General features: G+C 37.6%; 2 protein-coding genes across 2 annotated transcripts in view; both read right to left on the reverse strand.

Moving 5' to 3' along the window:
- LOC101998910 (olfactory receptor 13C8-like) overlaps positions 1-14,783 on the reverse strand; it is a 15,744-nt gene extending 961 nt beyond the window's left edge. Inside the window, exon 1 of the mRNA XM_005362385.1 lies at positions 14,687-14,783. Coding sequence (XP_005362442.1) covers positions 14,687-14,783 — 97 coding nt within the window. The remainder of the gene's footprint in view (positions 1-14,686) is intronic.
- Positions 14,784-17,980: 3,197 nt separating this feature from the next.
- LOC101986305 (olfactory receptor 13C8-like) lies at positions 17,981-18,943 on the reverse strand. The gene has a single exon (XM_005362185.2). It carries the CDS (start codon positions 18,941-18,943, stop codon positions 17,981-17,983), a length of 963 nt encoding a protein of 320 aa, XP_005362242.1.
- Between the last annotated feature and the right edge of the window lie 3,868 nt (positions 18,944-22,811).

A 22,811-nucleotide genomic window follows, 5' to 3' on the forward strand; every position in this document is an offset into this window, starting at 1 on the left:
CTCCCTCCATATGAATATGCCTGTCCTCCAGCAGAACTCTGGGTATGATAGAAAGAAATCTATGAATGAGTTTATAAAAGACACTTCATGAAATGAAAATATTCTTTGTTGTTGATGGTCTATATTTAGATGTCACAGTATAATGGGGGAAGACACTTTCTCTATGTGATCAATAATTAAGAATTTTTCATTTTAAAAAAATTTTAATTGAAATAGAGTTACATCACTCCCTCATCCCTTTACTTCCTCCAGCCCTTCCCAGCTGCCCTTGCTCAAACTTTTATCATACCTCCTCAATCTCAAATTAATCAACTTTTTTCTTTGATTATTTGTGTTACTTATGTGTGTGTTTGATGTGTGCACAAATATATGTTAATACTATCTGCTGAGTTCATTTTGTTGCTTATGTGTTAAAGTTTCTCAGCACAGCCGGGCTGTGGTGGCGCATGCCTTTAATCCCAGCACGCCAAAGGCAGAGACAGGTGGATCTCTGTGAGTTCAAGGCCAGCCTGGTCTACAAGAGCTAGTTCCACAACAGAAACCAAAAGCTACGGAGAAACCCTGTCTCAAAAAATCAAAAAAAAAAGTTTCTCAGCACAATTCTGGGCCTTGAATGAGGAATGACTACTTAAGTTTTCTCCAATAAGAAAGTGTTTAGATCCCAAACAGTTTATTGTTCTTTCTTCAAGTTGTGGTTTAACTGCTTGGGAATGAGTATAAAATAGCCTGGATTTGGTGCAAAAATATTGGAAATTAATTGCCTATAATGCAGGTTTTGTCTCAAGTTTGTTGTAGCTATTAATAGACACGAACCAAATAAACTAGTGGGTTTTAGTGTCATCTTCTCTTTCTTTTCATTATTACTGTTTAAGTTTTTGAATTTGTCCCATTGTCTGTCACCCAGGCTGGAAACCAGGAAGTACCTTTGCTGACTTACTAATTGTTCAGAGTCAACATCTTAAAGGAATACTGTAGTACAGAATCTGCAAAGTGTTCAAACCTGATCATCTAAACAGACAGACATATCAGATAAACACAAGTCAGGCTCAGGTAGAACATTAGTAGTAGGAAACACCAGTTTACTTGAAAGCCTTTTCTGCCTTAAATTTGGAAGAGGGAGGGGCAATGAGATGGCCCAGTGGTGCCTGGCATCAAGTCCGACACAGCCAGAACACACAGGGCAGAAGTAGAGAATGCCTCCTGCAAGAGTTTCTCTGGCCTCTACCAGGACACCATGGCACACATGTGTTTGTGTGCCTACACACTTAAAGGAAAACAACAGAAGAATCAGTATAGGATCTGGTGTCCAGCCCTGGGAGCCCATCCTAGTGAAGTTTTTTGAGAAATCTGGCTTGATGAAACTGATCATGACATCGCCTGTTGTCCAAAAATCCAGACGACGGGTCAGATGTTCATGTTCTCTATAACGGCTCGGTCACATGGACCTTGAACTGCAAAAGTTTTCAGAAATTGGAAGCAAATGAAGCTAATATCTACAACAACATAAACAGATTATTGGAAAAACTGTCAAAAGTTATATATGATTTATATATCAAAATAATACATGGGAATTAAAGTAGTATTTTACCAGGATTCGTGTCATTTTAGAGATAAATCTAAAGAGGTGGTGAGTTTGAGGAGAAAATATTAATGGATCAGAGAATATAAGTTTGGAGAGGAGGCTTTAAAAGAACATGGAGAATACTTTATAGAGTAGAAAATAAAACACAGAGAAATAGCACAGATCAAAAAGGCACAGACAGGTAAGAACGTGTGCAACAAGTGAAAAAGACATGCTTACAGGGAGCATGTTTAAGGAGCCCTAATAAAATTTTAGATTTAGTGGAAGAGTGGATTGTAAATGGAAAAATGGGGAAACTTGACCACTATGCCATAAAAAATAAATAATGGATTGAAGGAGAAAAAACATTAAAAATATTAAATCAAAAGTTGTCTAGGAACTATGTTTTTAAAAATACAATTTTGAATCTAGCTAAAGAAAAAGTCATAGAGCGGGGGATTGATCAGTAATAAGGGAGAATGAAAGCAGCTCCCAGGATGAGTGGGAGGCAGCATTTGCCCAAGAGCCTGTGGTCTAATCTGAGATAGAAGAACATGGCTATCTTAGAGTCCCTAGGCTTCACTTAGTCAGGAAAAACTTTCTTCTTTTCACTTTCCGCCCCCTGCTGGTGATAAGCTGCCATGCTCATAGGGTATACAAAGAACAGACCCTGAAGAAGAATGAAGGGGTTGCTCCCACCTGACATTTCTGGGTTTTTTTGTAGAGTAATGGCACCATGGTTTATAGCAAAACGTGTGAGCCATTTTGTATTTTTCTCCTTGGGTGGTCAGAAAGCTCCATCAATAAATTACAGCTGGGCTGGGCACTTCTTTCTTTAAAGAATCCATTTCAGTGTGTGAAGAGTTGGAGCACAATATGGGTGTTGGTAAAAGGACCACATCAATACTCTATGGTAAAGAATGTTTGTAGGAAACCATTTATTTTCCCCCCAGAAAGTCTCTGAATTGCTCAATGAATAAGCTTAGACTGACTTCAAAAAGTGGGAGGACGCTCATAGATAAGGACCTACGACAGGATCCCATCACATGGTCCACATGAGCTGAGAAGCACATTCTTAGGCAATTGATGGAGGCCACTATGTCCTTAGGGCACATAGAGAAGTGACAAAGGACAGCATTCTGGTGGGTAAGGAAAGGAATGCTTACTTGCACATTCGTGGGGCATATTAAAGGTAATGTTAGGGAATTATAATTTTTTCTTAAGGCAATTTGGAGCCAGTGAAGTTTGACCAGGGGGTCATTAAGTATGAAAGCACTAGGAATAGATTCATTGGGACCTTCTAAAGAGCTGTCCCTGTCACATCAACACTTAACTGTCAGCATGCACTCTGCACTCACCCTTCAGGGCTATCATTTCTTCTTTGGTGCATAGAGAATAGGACTCAAATCCATCTTGTTTAGATAATAGAGACACAGTTTGTTTTAGGTCAGCTTGATACCAGAAAATTTAAATTTCCTAGAAAAAAAGACAATCTACCTATTACCTATGAGTTCTCAGCTCAATTCTATAAATGCGGCCCAAGTGTATCTACCTAATTTCAGGCTAAAGCTTTGCTTGGTTCTTCAAAGCAAGGTCCTGGTAGATATTGAGTTATTAAAACCAACTAGTGTAATTCATTACAAAACTACCTCATTATCCCTGGGCTTTCTGGTCTCCATCACTTGTGAGTGCAAAAATCACGTCTTCAGAAACCTGGAGAAGGAAAAAACCTATAGGTGAAGTTCAGGGCCTGGGCCCTGGGCATCAGAGGAACCTAACTCTTTTTTATTCAGGGCTATTCTATTCTTTCGTTTTTGCTGTTAAAAGAAAGGCTCTCCCTGTCTTCTTACTCAGTTCTAGCTCCACTATCTCATGAGAATCAGCAAGTCTATCAAGGTACTTCTCAGTGGGCAGAAAAATGACCGTGGTTTTTATAAAGAGCCCCAGTGTCTACAAGAACTCCTAAGTTAACAGTGTGTGTGTGTGTGTGTGTGTGTGTGTGTGTGTGTGTGTGTGTGTGTGTGTGTGTGTGTAGAAGACCGTGACCAATTCAGGACGCTGAATTTCTAGTTTCCCTCAGCTTTGTGTGCTCACATATGGCACTAACAGAGGCTCATTAGCCTGCGCTAAGTTCTGATGTGATCGCTTATGCTGAATTTATAGTAGACTGTAGGAATCTAAAACACATTTGATTCTTCCTTGGGTCATTATTAGGTTCGCTAAGAGTCTCAGACCCAAAGTAATGTTCCATGGTATAACAAGATAAACAGAAATAGAGTTTAATTAGAGTAATTCTGGCTCAGGAAAACCCAAAAAGTGTTTTAGAAGAGCTAGTTTATGTTTATTCCTATATACAGAGGATTATATATAATATGAATCCATTAACATTCACTTATAAAAAATAATATTTTGTCATAATTTGAAACAAATACTCATTGTGATCTATATCTGTCATACATCTCATCTACTTAGAAATTGGTTTTCAGACATTGTGATCAGAAATATAATCAACTTGTTGTATTAGAGATTCATAAATTTGGAATAATTTTTATCAGCAGATTATGCATGCACTAAAAGTGTTCAAGTTACTTGGCTACTGAAGGAAAGAGATTATATCTGTTTCTCAGTGTTACTATGTTCTAGGTTAGGGAGCCCAGGAACTAATCTGATTGCTGGAAAAGTAGGTGATAAAGCAAAATGAATACTTTTAAGTAGGCAAAAATTATGCTGGAAAAGAATTTAAACTTGAGTTTAGAATAAACAAAGACTTTTTTGCCTGCCCTTTTCTTTAAATGACATCAATTCTTACCAAGAGCTTTCCTGTGGATGATATCCAGTGTTCTGAAATGCAAATCTCTGTGACACCAAGTGAAGGAAGATCCATATGTGTGGGGAAAAAAATAGATGTTTAAACTTAAAGAATCTTTACTGATAGCTTATCCACAACTTCAAACTCAGAATTACAAAACAAAAAGACAGAATACGATGTGACCTGAGCCTGAAGAGTAGTTCGCTTTCCTGGTTAGTGTCAGGTCAGGCCCTTAATGGCTGCTGTGCATCATGTTCTAAAAGCATCCTTCTTCATTCTTGGCACTGTTGAGATGCAGGGACAAAGGAGAGAACCAGACAGCAAGGTTCTCTCCCGTTATTTGCTTCAGGTTTCTACTTACCTGTAGTCTATTATCAGGTAAAAATCAACAGACGATTGCTCAGAGATTCTGGCTGAATCTTAGAAAACTATATAAAAAAATTGGTCCAGAGTTTCTTGAGGGTCTTTGTGATGCTCTAAATATTTGTTTACGTTTTAAGCTTCAGAAACATCTTCCAAAGGGCCAGACGTTAGCACATGGAGACAATTTAAATCATTATAGGTGAGCCTGGGAGGGATCATATATTTAGAGCAAAGTTAAAAACATAGACATGGAGAGCTAAAAAAAACTTTCCAAAACTCCAGGGAGAATGTTGCCAGACTCAATTATTTCTTGTAATGAATATGTTCTCGTGATAGGTATTCAAATGCAGAGATACTGTCACACATAATATTGGAAGTATTGAAAGATTTTAATGCTTGTAGACCTTAAGCAGAAAATCTCATGTATTATTCTAAATTTATCTTAAAAATATCACAGGACTAGTAATATCACTATACTGATATGTCTGGTCCTTTCAAGTATTGAACCAGTGTTCTCAGAACAGTCTGGTGAGTTACAGAACCTTTTCTGAGATGCGGAATTGGGCTCTCTTGCTGATGGTTGTACAGTATGCACAAGAAAAAAAGTTTTAGATTCAGCTGCTGTCCGCATGTAGTCATGAGCCTCACTGTATCATCTCTCACTGAGAATCAGACTATAATGTAAAGCCCGCCTCATCCACTGCAGAAAGAACTCCACAAGCCCAATTTAAAAACCTGAAAAGTAGGAATGAACCATTCGAAAGGGATGATTGGCAAATATAATTAGAAAGAGATTCACAGGGTCATGTTCCACAACTCATCCTCTGGAACTCATCAATGCAATCAACAAAAGTTGGGCTTAATAAAAATAAAAAAAATAGATGTTCCAATAAGCATTACAAATTCTCCATATTTTTATAAAAAATATCCCCAATATCTATGTTATACCGATCTGTTCTTTTCTTCATCTGTGTTAAATTTGATCACAGGATGAATTGTGAGAGCTACTTTATCAACTTCCTTTCATCCAACATGACAAGATATGTATTATTTAATGTTGCTTTTAACCTGTTCTTTGTTTTCAGTAAAAGATTACTGCAATACTGCATGAAGTATTTTTGGTCAGGAACATGAAAGAGCACATAAGTACTATTAAAGTTACACACTCAGTTTGGATTGTAAATGCTAAAGATTGTCAGGGGAATCCAAGAACTGGTAAGGTTGGCTACGTTGCTCACTTAAAGTCAGGTTAAACATAGGCTGAGATCAAAGTAGAACAGCTGGTGAAGTAGATAACCTTAAGTAACCTTAAATGATCCTAAGCTGTTTTATTAACATGAGGGCAAAGCCTGGGAAAGGGGAATTCTCTTTGGACCAAAGTTATTTTCATTAATACTGAATTTTTACAGTTTTCCCAGACTTGCTTCAGGTTGAATGATTGACATAGTTCTTCAAGATTTTTGCAGTTAACCTTTCTTTTTATTTTTGGCCTTTGTCATTTTTTTTTTGTGCTGAATACATCTTTTTTCATGCTGATCTTTTGATTTTATTGACAGATCTCTGACATGGCTTCTCTGACACACTTATATGTCCCACAGTTTATGCTTTCTTTTGTTTGTATTTTTTGTTGAAAATATATATTCTTTCATATATTATACTCTGATTTTAGCTTCTCCTCCCCTTCTAAATCATCTCCACTTTCACACTTCTTTCTTTCTTTTATAGAAAAGAGGCCTCTTAATAATTAGTATTAAGTATTGATATTAACAATTATTATATAATAATATTAACAATTAATATAGTTTATCAGTGCTGCTTACTATTGTATTTATTACTGATTCATCATCATTATGATTATAAAATAAAAACATATGAACCAGAACAGCGTAAAACAAACAAAAAAGGCAAAAGAAAACATCAAGAAACACACACACAGATGCAACTATATCCATGTTCATAAGCACAGAAAACTCAAAAAAACAAAGTCAGAAATCATAATAAATAAGCAAAAGATCTGTAAGTTTTTTTTAAAAAAAGGATTCAGACAAAGCATTATAAGATAAAAGAAAAAAGAACCTCCCAAAATACCACTGTGTTCATTTTCTGTTGGTCATCGAATGCAGAATACGGAGCCAGGCTCATATGTAGTTTGTATACCCAGGGAGTCTTCATACCCAGTGAGAATTCAACGGACAAAACTATTGGTTGTTGATTGTTTTTGTTTTTTTACTCTTTTGGCTCTTTGGGGGGACAACACCCAGCTCTCCAATAATCACACGAAGACTTATTCTTTCTTATGAATGTCAGTCTTTAGCTTAGCTTGTTTCTACCCAGCTTTTCTTAACTTAAATTATTCCTTCTACCTTTTGTCTCTGGGCTTTTACCTTTCTCTATTTCTGCATATCTTTTCTTTCCTTCTTATTTTATGTCTGCCCATGTGGCTGGTTGCTGCTCCTTCTTTTCTTCCTCCTCCATCTTTACTTTTTTTTTCTTCCATTTTTCTTTCTGCCTGCCAGCCCCACCTATCCTTTCTCCCGCTTAGCTGCTGGTCATTTTGCTCTTTATTAGACAATCAGGTGTTGTAGACAGGCAAAGTAACACAGCCTCTCAGAGTTAAACAAATGCATCATAAATGAATGCAACACATCTTTGCATCATTAAACAAATGTTCCACAGCATAAACAAGTGTAACAGATCTTCAACTAATTCTAAAACAACTATTTTCCCTTTTCCAAGCAGTAATTGACTGGAGATAGCTTAGGGAGAGGGGCATGCATCCACTTCCCCTCTATGCACTGGAATCCATCTGGCTTAGGCCTCTTAAAGTCCCATGCATGCTGCCATAGTCTGTGATTTCATGTGTGTGCCAGTGTTATTGTGTCTAGAAGGCCTTGTCTCCTTAGTGTCTTCCATCCCCACTGGCTCTTAGAATCTTTCTGCCTCTTCTTAAACAGAGAACCCTGAGTCCTGAGGGGAAGTGTTTGATAGAGACATCTCATTTAGGACTGAGTACCCTAAGGACTCTCTCTCTCTGCCCAATGTCCATTTATGAATCTTTGTATTTGTTTCCATCAACTGCAGGAGAAAGCTTCTCTGAAAATGGCTGAGCAAAACAGAGACTTGTGGGTGTGGCAGAATGTCATTAGGAGTATTTTGTTGCTGCATTTATTTAGCATAACAGTAGTGTTTATTATTTCCCTAGGTCTTTGGGATAACAGGTTTTTGGTCACCCAACCTGCATCAGGTATGGGTTCCATCACATGGGATGGTCCTTAATTCCAGACATAGAACACTTGTGGAGTATTTGGCTGCAAGCAACTTTTCAACGTGTATTTCTTTCTGACGGTTTCAAATGTTTTCCCCATTGAGTGAAATTTTAGTGAATGCAAACATTATTATATGTCTTTTCAAATTTGCATCTGTATGATGACTCTGTTCCTTAAGGCTCAACCATGGAACAGATAGTTCTTTTTAAAATTCTAACCTTTTCTAAATGATTACTAAATGTGTGTCATATTTTCCCCATTATTTATTCATCAAATACTTTAGACACCTTTTTATGCCAGGCACCTTGATCATCTTTGAGATGAACTTGAACATAAGGGGTAGAAAAAAATGTAAGTTTATAAATTTTAAATACAAACTTGAGGAGCACCCTGCTATAGCATAACATATCTCCCTATAACTGTAATTCAATTCTTTTATGCTCAATACTGTATCATTATCAATTCTTGCAAACCATCAAATTCCTAGGGAAGACATAATTTTTAGCAAAATGATAGCATCCCATTTCATTTATATTTCACTTTTGTCTAATATCTGATCTGTTTAAATAATGGGTCTTGTTATGCTTTCTCATCTTTAATAATGTTATAATTAATATAATTTACTATATAAAGGGAATCCTTCTATTTCACTTATTTGAAATATATTCTCATTCACCTCAGTCATCAATTACAAAAGTACAAAGAAAAGTAATTATTCTAGAAAAATATTCAAATTTGAAATGATGGGTATCAGAGGCAGATATTATCTTACAATGTGTCAGTTTGATTCCTGTAAGATGACAGAAACATACATGGATAACGACTAATGCTCACCATCTTCTGCTCTCCCAACACACTAATGGTCAAAGTACTTTATGAGGTAAGATGAGTTACATTATGATAATCATAACCGCCATAATGCTCTTTGCTTTCTGTTGTATTTACAGTTGTGTATATAACCTTCATACTTCTCTCTGGGAATCAAAGTATAGATACACTCTGCTCTCATAACAGTTTGTCCAAAATTTATATTCTATTTTAGGGTTTAGCTTGTTTTAGCCTCCAGTTCTGTTCCTTGTATTGCTGGAGATTTATCTTAAGAATGAGAGATTTGAGAGGACCCCAACTGTGCATTCTGCTTTGGGCTACTGGTTAGCCTGACTCTACAAAAGCAAAGCATCTCTGTTGCTTGAGAGAGAGAAGGACAAAGTGAGTCAGAGTTGGTTGAGCCAGGTTGGTCAAGCACCACCTCTCCAGCTGCCCATAAGTCACTAGACATTTCTGAGACTCAGTTTCCATTTTTGGTCATGGAAAGGAAGAATGTAGAAATTTCTATCAGATATTATGAACTTGAGAATAAATAAAGAAAAGTATTTGATGAAACCATGGGCAGGAGGTCTCAATTAATGAGCTAACCGTTCCTCCAGCTATAGGGAGAATACAAACATGTATCTCTGCAAAAGAGAATGGCTGTGGAGTTGCATTTCATAAGTGAGTCTTCTAATTTCTTGACCTGTGGCTTAGCAGACACTACTAAGCTCTTTAGTCATAAAATGTGTATTATAAGTATCTCACAAGCCAGCTATATAAACATTTTAAAAAGAACTATCCTGATTGTTGCTCCAGGACAGTCAACGTTGGTAGATTTGTACATAAACAAATGATTGAATGGTTTTTCCTAAAGTTGGTGCCATACTATCAATTATTTTTGACAATAAAACAGATGTGTCCAATCATTCTACTTCAATGGGAAACAAAATATCCATTGCGTTGGGCAGTGGTGGCACATGCCTTTAATCCCAGCACTCGGGAGGCAGAAGCAGGTGGATCTCTGTGAGTTTGAAGTCAACATGGTCTACAAGAGCTAGATCTAGTTCTAGGACAGGCTCCAGTGTTACAGAGAAACCCTGTCTTGAAAAACAAAAACAAAACAAAACAAAAACAAAAAAAGCATAGAAAAGGTATCAAAATGAATCACTGCTACTAAAATGTAGAATGGATTCCTTGCTAAGTTGGGAAAATATAGATTATTTCCTTGTTTGAGGATGTGTACCATTTTGGGTGAGTTTAGGGGTTTCAAAGGCCTACACCAGGATCTCTCTCTCTCTCTCTCTCTCTCTCTCTCTCTCTCTCTCTCTCTCTCTCACAGCTACCTCTCTCTCTCTCTCTCTAACTCTCACAGCTACTCCTCTAGTGCCACACCAGTATGCTCTCCACCATGATGGTAATGGACTATCACAGAAACTGTAAGACAGACCCCAACTAAACATTTCTCCATATAAGAATTGCTTTGACCATTTGACCATGGTGTCTCTTCACAGCTAGAAGAGTGACTAGGATCATATCTTGGGTTACCAGTGGACTCTCCTTTGTATTCCCATAATTTTCTCTGATTCATGCAAATATTGACAGAAAAATAATATCCCACTCCAAAAGTTGGGCTCATTTGGTTCAAAGCAACTCCACCATTAAAAAAGAAACAATAATTGTATAGACTCTACGGAACAAAAATTAGCTGTTTTCATGATTTAATGTGTTCTCAGTATCATAAGTTGAAATATTTACATAGCTTTATAATTAATGCATTTGGGTGTAACAGACTGGATAAAAAGTGAGGGATAAATCTTTAATCCCATATGACTAGACAAAAAGCAGTATTATATATTCCTTTTTTCACCAATCACTCTGACTCTGTTTTTATTGGAATACATCTCATTTATACTATTGTTTATTTTGTTTTGCTTTCAAGTTTTAAAATGTCTTTTTGATGGAACTGCATAGAGCTTGGCATGATTTTCACAGAGTACTGAGCACACTTTGCGATCTTCCCACGCGATGACCTCACATAACTCTTTCTTGTTTCGTTCTATGAATGGACTCAGTCTCCTAGGAATCCTCCCCACAGATCCCTCCAGAAAACTTTTGAAGGGGAAGAATGATGTTAAAGTTACCCGTTCACTTTAACAAGCTTGACTTTAGACTACTAACAGGCACATGGGATCCTACCCCTATGCAACTTACTTGTACCTTTGAATCAGATAGAAGTAGGTCAGTAAACTTATAATGATGTCCTCTGAGATGTGGTTCTGTGCTCAGGTATAAATACTGACTGTGCTCTGTACTCCTGGGGCAGGGGATTACCAGGCTATGAGATCACTAGCAGAAAGGAAATGGAGACTTCCTATGTTGGCTGTCTCTTTGAAGGCACCTTGTTTTACAAGGTTAAGGGTTACAGAACAGAAAACTGGGAAATCTTAACAGATCTTTTTTTAATCACTTTTTATTGAGCTCTACATTTTTCTCTGCTCTCCTCCGTGCCTCTCTCTTCCCCTTCAACCCTCTCCCATGGTCCCCATACTCCCAATTTATTCAAGAGATCTTGTCTTTTTCTACTTCCCATGTAAATTAGATCTATGGAAGTCTCTCTAAGTGTCCTCATTGGTGTCTATATTCTCTGGGATTGTGGTTTGTAGGCTGGTTTTCTTTGCTTTATGTTTAAAAACTACTTATGAGTGAGTACATGTGATAATTGTCTTTCTGTGTCTGGGTTACCTCACTCAAAATAATGTTTTCTAGCTCCATCCATTTTCCTGAAAAATTCAAGATGTCATTTTTTCTGATGTATAGTAGTCCATCGTGTAAATGTACCACATTTTCCTTATCCATTCTTTGATCAAGCAGCATTTAGATTGTTTCCAGGTTCTGGCAATGACAAACAATGCTGCTATAGTTGAGCACAATTGAACATCCTTTGGATATATACCCAAAGGTGGTATTACTGGGTCTTGAGGAAGGTTGCTTCCTAATTTTCTGAGAAATCGCCATACTGACATCCAAAGGGGGCTGTACCTGCTTACATTCCCACCAACAATGCAGAAGTGTTCCCTTTTCCCCACAACCTCTCCAGCATAAATTGTCATCAGTGTTTTTGATCTTGGCCATTCTTACAGGTGTAAGATGGGATCTAAGAGTTGTTTTGATTTACATTTCTATGATGATTAAGGATGTTGAACATTTCCATTAACAGATATTTTGTCAATGAAAAAATATTAAGGGACATAGTGGGGTAATGTGTGTATGAATTTTGGAGTTTATTTAGTAGTATTCTAGTCCTAACTAAACTGTTTCCAACTATGTGACCTAGGGTACTACATTTAATTTTGGAAAAATGCATGCATTGTATAGATCAAAACATGCATCTATTTCAGATTTTATTAAGACTGACTGTTCTTCAGCAACATGTGTTTAATGCTTCTCTGAGTTACACAAAGTATTTGTCACCAAAGTGGTTGTTCCACTTTTAAATAGTGTGCAGCATGAATATGAACGTAATAATAAACATGGCAATAAACATAAATTCTTAACTGGTTGCTTAAAGACTCTTTTTATATTTTTCTTATCTGAAATTTTTAATTTCCATACAGTTATATGTAAGACATTCTCCATACCTTCCTATCATCTTTAATTTCCATTTAGTTACATGTGAGACATTCTGTATACTTCCCTACTATAATTTCTTGCCTGGTGTCCCTGTCATTCATCTTTGTTCCCTATGAAAGTTCAGCCCCTACTTTAGGTCACATATATATGCACATATAGTCTTATAAAATCTAGGAATTATAACTAAGAAAAAGAATGCTTGTCTTTCTGAAATGACATAACATTTCTCCTGTGATTATCCACCTTTCTTCAAACATCCTCTTTACAATCAATAAAGAAAATCCCATTGTATGTATGCATATATGCATGCATACAATATTTTTCTTATTTTCTGTAGTGGGACATCAAGTTTTGTTCTATAGCACAGCTATTGTGAATAGCACTGCATTAACCACTGATGAAGATCTGTCATACAGTTTAGAGTCCCAGTGATCCTGTGACAACCATGTACTCACCAAGATGAGTCCCTAACTGCCCCAGTTGAGCCATTCCTGAATGTATTGAGTCATAATGTCCCTTATCTATGATAATATTAATGTTATCTTTGATATCAATATCTACAATTTTCTCTTTGTCATTGGGATATTTTCTTTTAGGCATTCTGAGTGCCTTCATTTTGTGCTCTTGACTCAACATGTCTATGACTCACTTATAACCCATAGTAAGCCTCCCGGCTCCTCCTGTTAATAATTGTACTTCTCTTCCTAAAGTGTGAGGAGGTAAGAAATGGCTGCCTTGATTTTTTTCACACACTGAAAAGTCATGATGTGTAATATTTACACAAAGAATCGTGTTATCTGAAGCATCAAACAGAGTGCCCATAATCATAGTGCTGCTTGTTTGCCTTCGTCCTGGGAATCCAGAGTTACCCTTAGCAACTGAACTCCTCTAAATCTCATGCTCTGCGTTTGTTTAATCAAACTTCCTCTGAGATGATGGAAGGTATACATACATGACATAGATTGATAAAGCAGTGTGTTTAATACTCAAAATAAATGAGAACGTTTAAGGTTCAGAAAGAAAGTTTATTTGAATGGAATTTTTGTTTGTTTGTTTGTTTGTTTGTTTTTTGCGAGACAGGGATTCTCTGTAGCCTTGGAGGGTGTCTTGGAACTTGCTCTCCTAGACTAGGCAGACCTTGAACTCAAAGAGATCCACCTGCCTCTGCCTCCCAAGTGCTTGATTTAAAGGAATGTACCACCACCATCTGGCTTGCATTGGCTCTTAAGGGGAATGTAAGCAAGGCAAGTATGAATGCAGGCATCTTGTCTACAAAGTTTAAAACTGTACATTCAGTCTTAACATAAGGTGAGGTGTGGGGTTACTTCTTGCCTGTGCTTTCATTCAGCGAACGTCCTTACGTTAGAGTTTACCTCCTAGTACCTTCTGTAGAGCTGGATTTATGGATAGGTAATGTGTAAATTTGGCTTTGTCATAGAATATATTTTTTCCTCCATCTATGGTGATTGAAGTTTTGCTAGGTATAGTAGTCTGAGCTTGTATCCATGATCTCTTAGAGTCTGCAGTATACCTGACAAGGACCGTCTGGCTTTCAGAGTTTTCATTGAGATGTCAGGTGTAATTCTGATGGGTCTGCCTTTAAATGTTGCTTGGCCTTTTTCCTTTGCAGCTCTTAATATTCTTTCATTAATCTGTATGTTTAGTGTTTTGATTATTATATAACCATGGAACTTTCTTCTCTTGACAGTCTGTTTGGTGTTCTGTAAGTTTCTTGTACCTTCACAGGCACATCCTTCTTTGGGTTGGGAAAGTTTTCTTCTATGATTTTGTTGAATATATTTTCTGTGCCTTTAGTTGAACATCTTCTCCCTCTTCTATCATTATTATTCTTAGTTTTGGTCTTTTTATGGTGTCTAAGATTTCCTGGATGTTCTGTGCTAAGGATTTGTTGTATTTAACATTTTTTGATAGATTAATCTAATTCCTCTATCTTATCTTCAACTCCTCAGATTCTTTCTTCCATTTCTTGTATTCTGTTGGTTATGTTTGCATCTTTAGTTCCTGCTCATTTGCCCAGATTTTCCATTTCCAGAATTCCCTCAGTTTGTGTTTTCTTTAATGCCTCTGTTTCAGCTTTCAAGTCTTGCACTGTTTGAGTTGTTTGCTTCACTGTTTGATTGGGTTTTCTTCGGGTTCTTAAAGAGATTTATTTATTTCAGTTTTTGTTTATCTTTTCCTCCATTTCTTTAAGGGAATTATCCATTTCCTCCTTAGGGTCTCTATCACCTTCATAATGTTCTTGAAGGTCTTTTTTCTCTGCTTCTTCTGAGTTAGAATGTCCAGGTCTTCCTGTTGTAGGACTACTAGCTTCTAGTAGTGCCATATTGGTCTTCCTGTAGTTGGATATGTTCTTACATTACTCTCTGTCCATCTATTTCTCCAGCGGGTGCAGGTGAGGCTTGTGCTTCTGAGGTCCTTCTTCCTCCAATTGGTGAAGGTAAACCCCGTGGCTTAGATGGTAGCTCTTGTACTTCAGCCTCTACCACTAAGTGAAACTCTCCAATCTACTCTTCTTCCTGTAGGGTATACCACTGAAAACCCTTGTCCCTATGATCAGTGGATTTCTGGTTTGTTAAAAACCCTTGATCACAATGCTTACAGCCCACTTCCTTTAGGAAGTTCAAGCGTGTGTATGACATTCCCAGGAGGAAGCTGCTGTAAACAGACTCATGAGCACATAACGATTCTGTGTTATGACTTCTTTTATAATGGTCACCATCCTGTAAATTTACAAAGAAACCCTGTAGTAAAATGTAGCTCTGACATTCTCCTACCTTTCAATAACTATTGATTGGCAAACAAGATCAAAGGTGAAAGGTATGAAAATTTGTAATTGGAAGACTTCCTTAAGCAGCAACTTCATAAGGGGTTGATTTTGCCCCACATGCACTGCTACAGTCCTTCATAGCAGGGACGTCAGAGCTTGAACTTGAACAGGTAGTGACATCATATCAGAGTCAGGAACAGAGAGGTGAACACAAATGCTTCTATGTCCATGCTCTTGCTTGACAAAATATCAATTTTTGCAAACATCCTACATATACTTTAGAAGAATATGTGTTCAATCAGATTCAAATTTATTTTTGCTTAAATATTTTATACTATCACAAATCCTTGTTTATTGTCTTAGTAGTTGAGACTGTGTAAATGCTTTATATTGCTTCCTTTTTACCTGTTTAAAATCTTTTGTTAAGAGACCTACCACTCAGAATTGTACATTTCTTTGATAAAATTTTCTATCAAAAGGCAACTATCCCTTTATGAAAAACAGTTTTCATTTGATCTTAATCCATTTGTTATCCATTAATATAGAAATACTAGTGTTTGAATCATTTGCCTAACATGCATTTTCTGTCTTTTAATTTCAACTTTTTTCTTTATATATCTATATATCTCCTTAAAATGGACAGACTGAAGTAAGGTAAAGTGCCTTTTTAAAAGTTGCATACCAAATAACATACCTCTTTTAATGTACTATTACCTCCAAAATAGGCTTGACCTATGTACCTTGATTATGGTTATACTGTGAATGGAGTCTCAACAAAGTGCTTAGTGCGGCATGTTTTTATATATTTAATTTTTCTGAACCTTGAATGATTAAAAATAAAGATTATTTTCTCAAGGAATATTTGAATCTATGTTTAGTAGGAACCAAAAAAAGGGACATTGATCTGAAGTCTTTTTTTTAATTTGTTTATTTAAAATTTCCACCTCCTCCCTTCCTCCCATTTCCCTCCAACTCCCCTCCCTCCCCCTCCCCCTCCCTCTCCAGTCCTAAAAGAAGTCAGGGTGCCCTGCCCTGTGGGAAGTCCAAGGCCCTCCCCTCTCCATCCAGGTTTAGGAAGGTGTGCATCCAATCAGACTAGGCTCCCCAAAAGCCAGTACATGCAGTACAATCAAAATCCGGTGTCATTATCACTGGCTTCTCAGTTGCCCCTCATTTTCAGCCACATTTAGAGAGTCCGGTTTGATCACATGCTCTTTCAGTCCAGGTCCAGATGGATTTGGAGAGCTTCCATTAAAACAACCAACCCCTTGCGGTCCCGACTTTCTTTCATGCTCTTCTTCTCCCTCCTTCTGCCCTTCATCTGGACCTTGGGTCCATCCGTTGACAGACGAAGAGTCTATGGTGATATTCGAGATAATCATCAGTGTGATAGTGGGGCAAGGACAGTTAAGGCACCCTCTCCTCTGCTGCCCAAGGACCTAGCTGGGGACATCCCCGTGGACACCTGGGATCCCCTCTAGAGCTAAGTCTCTTGCCAACCCTAAAATGGCTCCCTTAATGTAGACATCTTCTTCCCTGCTCCTATATCCACCCTTCCTCCATCTCCACCCTCCCACTCTCCCAAGCTCTCGCCAATCTTTCCCTTCTCCCTTCCCTCTCCCCATCTCCCCTTCCCCCAACCTCAACCTCACCCCTACCTCCAATAAAGACCCCACTTTCGCCAAGGGAGCCATCCTTAGTCAGTGCTAAAGAATACTGTCTTTATTGATCAGCTGGGGGCTAGTTCACAGGACCCCACTGTCCAACAAATAAGCATAGTTTCCATTTTTGATGACCATATTTAATCCTAATCTCACAAATTGAGTTCATTGAAGAACTTGGCTCAACATCTTTGTCCACTCACCCACAAATGGCAAGTTTTCTCGGTTACCAGCTCTGTCTAACTGTGTTGCGGCTTTCATCAGAGTGGATGATTCTGAAATGCAGGGCAAGATGAGGTCTTCCTTCTAGCCTGTACTCAGCTCTAAATACAAGAGGTGTGTTCTGCTAGAGTGTCACCTAATGTTTAAGAAGCTACAACACAGGATGCATCATTAGAATTACTATATCTCTATATTCTTATTATCAATAAAGTCTCAGAAAAACTATCCTTGCTGGGAAGCAAAACCGTGCTCTCCCCTTCAGTGGCAATGGCAAAGAAAGCAAAATGTAATGCCTTAGCCACAAAATAAATGTGTGTGTGAAAAAATCCTAGCATATACAATACCTTTAAAATACTTAATCTTATCAACATTTAACATTTATTATATTCCAGACCCTGTTATGAGTTGGGTTATTGTAGGTTAAAGAACAGAATAGTTTTATCATCAGGGAGTTTACAGGTATGTTGTATAAAAATAATAAAGAAATGAGCAAATAAAGCAAATATCTTATATCATGTACCAATTAATATTTACTATGCCTACTCATCAACAGTGTACCTACAATGGACTATAAACTCCCTTAAGGACTTTAAATTAATGTGTTTCTTAAACCATTTTCTAAATTTAAAGAGTATATTTTTCCTTGCTAGTTGTTCCAAAATGTTTTCAGCATTCTTGCATTTCTGTAACAGTGTATTTAACAAATGTCAATACGTCTCATTTCTGTATTTATAACAAAACCTAAATTGTAACAAAAGAAACGAAAATATTTTAATGTCTTTGAGTTTTCATGTGTCATTCGATCTTTATGAATTTTGTGTTTATATAAACACAACTTCCAATAGCGAGTCACAAAGTCTAAATAAATAATCATTTATGTTTCATCAGACGATTTCCTCCCAGCATGCTCTGGACAGCAGCCTTCACATCCTTGTTCCTCAGACTGTAGATGAGAGGATTGAGCATGGGGGTCACCACCCCATAGAAAAGGGAGATGAGCGCCTCAGTCACGCTTTGATGTCCTGTCCCAGCAGTGACTTTAGACTTGGGCTTTGCATACATGAAGAAAATGGTTCCATAGAATATAATCACCACTGTCAGATGGGCAGAGCACGTGGAGAAGGCCTTCTGTTTTCCTTCAGAGGAAGGGATCCTCAGAATGGTGGCAATGATGAAAACATAAGAGACGGCAATGACTATCAATGGAACAGCGAGAAAAAGCAGGTTTGACCCTGCCATGCTAATCACATTGATTGAAATATCTCCACAAGCCAGTTTTACAACGGCCACAAATTCACAGACAAAGTGTTGAATGATGTTATCAGTACAGAATAGTAAATGCACTGCCAGAGATGTCTGCACCAATGAGTCAACAGTCCCAGCAACCCAGCATCCAACTGCCATGGGCATATAGGTACCCTTGCTCATGATGACAGGGTATCTCAGTGGGTAGCAGATGGCCAGAAAGCGGTCAAGTGCCATCGTGCCTAGCAGCACACATTCTGTGGCACCCATGGCAAAGGAGAAGAACATTTGGACCATGCACTCAGGGAAGGAAACTCTCTTCCTTCCTTTCAGAAAGCTGCCGAGAATGAGAGGGACAGAAGAGCTTGTGTAGCAGACGTCCAGGAAGGAAAGGTTGCAGAGGAAGAAGTACATGGGGGTGTGCAGGTGCACGTCGTAGATGACCACGGAGATGAGGACTCCATTCCCAAGCAGGATCAGCAGATACATGCACAAAACCAGCACAAATAAAACTTTCTGGAGCTTTGGGTGGTCAGAGAGCCCCACCAAGACAAATTCTGTCAACATGGAACCATTCGCTCCCTCCATATAAATATGTTTGTCCTCCAGCAAAACTCTGGGTATGATAGAAGGAACTCTATTAATGAATTTATAAGAGCCACTTCATAAAATAAAAATATTTATTTTGCCAATATCTGTATTTATATATACAGTATGGGGGATAATTTTTCTATGTGATTAATAATTAAGAATTTTTCATTTTAAAAGATTTTTAATTGAAACAGAATTACATTGTTCCCTAATACCTTTACTTCCTCCAGCCCTTCCCATCTACCCTCCTTTAGCTTTTTTCATACCTCCTCACTCTCAAGTTAATCACCTGTTTTTCTTAGATTATATGTGATATATTTGTGCATGTGTATACACAAATATATGTAAATACAATCTGCTGAGTTCATTTTGTTGTTAGTATGTTCAAGTTTCTCAGCATGAATCAAGGCCTAGCATAAGGAATGCCTACCTGAATTTTCTCCATTAAGACAGTGAATCTTTAGATCCTAAACAGTTATATTGCTGTGTCTACAAATTCTGATTTAATAGGTTAGAAATGAGTGTCTAATCACATTGATGTGGTACACAAATGTTGGAAATTAGCTGCCTATAATGCAATGTTTTTTTTCTCTGTTTGTTGTATTTTGTAGTGGATATGAACCAAACAAACTAGTGGGTTTCACTGTCACCTTTTCTTTCTTTTCATTATTACTGTCCAGATTTTTGGTTTTACTGGTTTGTCTGTCACCAGAAATGGAAAGCAGGAAACAGCTTTACTGACTTACTAAGTGTTCAGGGTAAACATCTTACGGAAATACTAAAGTACAAAATCTGAAAAGTGTTCACCAAGTGTTCCAATTTGATCATTTCAACAGATGTATCAAATAAACACAAGTCGGGATCGGCAGTTTACTTGAAAGACTTTTCTGCATTGCAGTTGGGTGTGGGGGAGGGATGCAGTGAGATTGGCAAATGGTGCCTGCCAACAAGTCTGAGGACCTGGGTTCCACAGCTAGGACCCACAGGATAGAAGTAGCGGACTAGTTCCGGAAAGTGGTCTTCTCACCTCTACAAGGACACATTGACACGCAGGTGTCTGTGTGTGCACACACTTAAAGAACAACAGAAACTGGGTAGAATCTAGTTCCCAGACCTGGGAGCCTCTCCTAGCTAAGGTTTTTGGGGAATCTGGCTTGAAGGAACTGATCTGATCATGACGTTACCTCTAGCCCATGAGGTTAGTGACAGCTCAGATGTTCATGATCTCTGTAACAGCTCTGTCACTTGGATCTGCACCGGCAAATGAGTTCATAAATTGGAAGCAAATGAAGCTAACATTTACAGCAACATAAACAGATTACTAAAAAACTGTCAAAGTGATTTATGATTTATATAACATAATAAAACAGGAATTAAAGTAGGATTTCTCCAGGATCCATGTACTTTTAGAGATAAATTTAAAGAGATTGTGAGTTTAAGGAGAAAATATTAATGGAATCAGAGAATATACGTAAGAAATGGAGACTTTTAAAAGAACATGGGAAATCCTTCACAGGGTATAAATAAAAGACAGAGAGCAATTGATAAGAGCACAGATCAAAAAGGCACAGCAGATAAGAGCACATGCAAAAAGTAAAGGAGACATATAAGGTATCATTTTAAAGGGCAATGATAAAAATGCAGTTTTAGTAGAAGAGACCATTGTAAATATAAAATGGAAGAAGCAACCACTACACTTATTTATTAAAAACAATAAATAATGGATTGAAATAGAAAGAAAAGCATGACAAGAAAAAATTAAATCAAAAGTTGTCTAGAAAACATGTTTTTAAAAATACAATTTGGAATCTAGCTAAAGAAAAATTCATAAAGTGGAGGATTGCTCAGTAATAAGGGAGAATGAAAAGCAGCTCCCAGGATGAGTGGGAGGCAGTGTTTGCCCAAGAGCCTGTGGTCTAATCTGAGATAGAACATGGCTATCTTAGAGTCTCAGAGTCACTAGGCTTCACTTAGTCAGGAGAAACTTTCTTCTTTTCACTTTCCGCCCCCTGCTGGTGATAAACTGCCATGCTCATAGGGTATACAAAGAACAGACCCTGAAGAAGAATGAAGGGGTTGCTCCCCACTGACATTTCTGGGTTTTCTTGTAGAGTATGGCAACATGTTTTATAGCAAAACTTGTGAGCCATTTTGAATTTTTCTCTTTGGGTTGTCAGAAAGCTCCACCAAGAAATTGCAACTGGGCTGGGCTCTTCTTTCTTTAAAAAATCCATTTGAGTGTGTAAAGAGTTGCAGCACAATATGGGTGTTGGTAAAAGGACCACAGCAATACTCTATGGTAAAGAATGTTTGTAGGAAACCATTTGTTTTCCCCAAGAAAGTCTCTGAATTGCTCAATGAGTAAGCACAGACAGACTTCAAAGTGTGGGAGGAAGCTATATAAGGGCCTTTGACAGGATATCATCACATGGTCCACAAGAGCTGAGAAGCACAGCCTTGGGCAATTGACTGAGGCTATCCCTGTCTTCTTGCCCAGTTATAGCTCCACTATTTCATGAGAAGGAGCAAATCCATCAAGACACTTCTCAGTGGGTAGAAAATGTCCTTGGTTTTCATAAAGGGCACAAGTGTCTTCAGGACATCATCAGTTATCACACCTGTGATATCTGTTATCACAGTGTATATGTGTGTAAAAAGACCATGACCACTGCTGGGTGGCAGGATGCTGAATTTCTAGTTTCCTTCAGCTTTGTGAGCTCACATATGGCACTAACAGAGGCTCATTAGCCTGAGATAAGTTCTGATGTGATCACTTATGCTGAATTTATGGTAGAGTGTAGGAATTTAAAACACATTTAATTCTTCCTTGGGTCATAATTAGTTTCAGCTAAGAGTCTCAGACCCAAAGTAATGTTCCTTTGCAAATAATAAACAAGAATAAAGAGGCTTTAATTACAGTAGTTCTGGCTTAGGGAAAACCAGAAAGTATTTTTAGAAGAGGTAGTTTATGTTTATTCCTATATTCAGAGGATTGTATATAATATGAATCAATTGACATTCAGATATAGGAATCATATTTTGTCATAATTTGAAACAAGTAGTCATTGTGATATACATCAATGATATATCTCATCCACTTAAATTATTTTTCAGGCATTGTGGTCAGAGACTTATTCAAATTGTTGTATTGGAGTTTCATAAATTTGGAATAAAAATTTTCAGCAGATTATGCATGTACTAATAGTGTTCATGTTACTTGGCTACTGAAGAAAGGAATTATCACCTGTTTCACAGTGTTTCTAGGCTCTTGCCAAGGGGAATAAAGCAAAATTAATGCTTTCATGTAGGCAAAAATCATGCTGGAAAAGAAATTAAACTTGAGTTTAGAACAAACAAAGACCTTCTTTGTCTGTCCTCTTCTTTAAATGACATCAATTCTTACCAAAGAGCTTTCCTGTGGATGATACCCAGTGTTCCAAAACGCAAATCTCCGTGACACCAAGTGAAGGAAGATCCATATGTGAGGGGAAAAATAGATGTCTCCACTTAAAGCATCTATGTTGATAGCTTATCCACAACTTCAAACTCAGAATTACAAAACAAAGACAGAATGTGATGCGATCCTGAGCCTGAAGAGTAGTTTGCTTTCCTGCTTAGAGTCAGGTCTGGTCCTTACCAGCCATTTTACATCATGTTCTAAAAGCATCCTTCTTCATTCTTGGCACCGTTGAGATGCAGGGACAAAGGTGAGAACAAGACAGCATTGAGTGCTCCCGTTATTTTCTTCAGGTTTCTACTTACCTGTAGTCTATTATCAGGTAAAACCAACAGATGATTGATAGTTCCAAGATTCTGGCTGAATCTTAGAAAACAATATAAAATGGGCCAGAGTTTCTTGCCGGTC

Source organism: Microtus ochrogaster, linkage group LG5 (assembly GCF_000317375.1).
Source record: "Microtus ochrogaster isolate Prairie Vole_2 linkage group LG5, MicOch1.0, whole genome shotgun sequence".
In the NCBI taxonomy this organism is placed as follows: Eukaryota; Metazoa; Chordata; class Mammalia; order Rodentia; family Cricetidae; genus Microtus; species Microtus ochrogaster.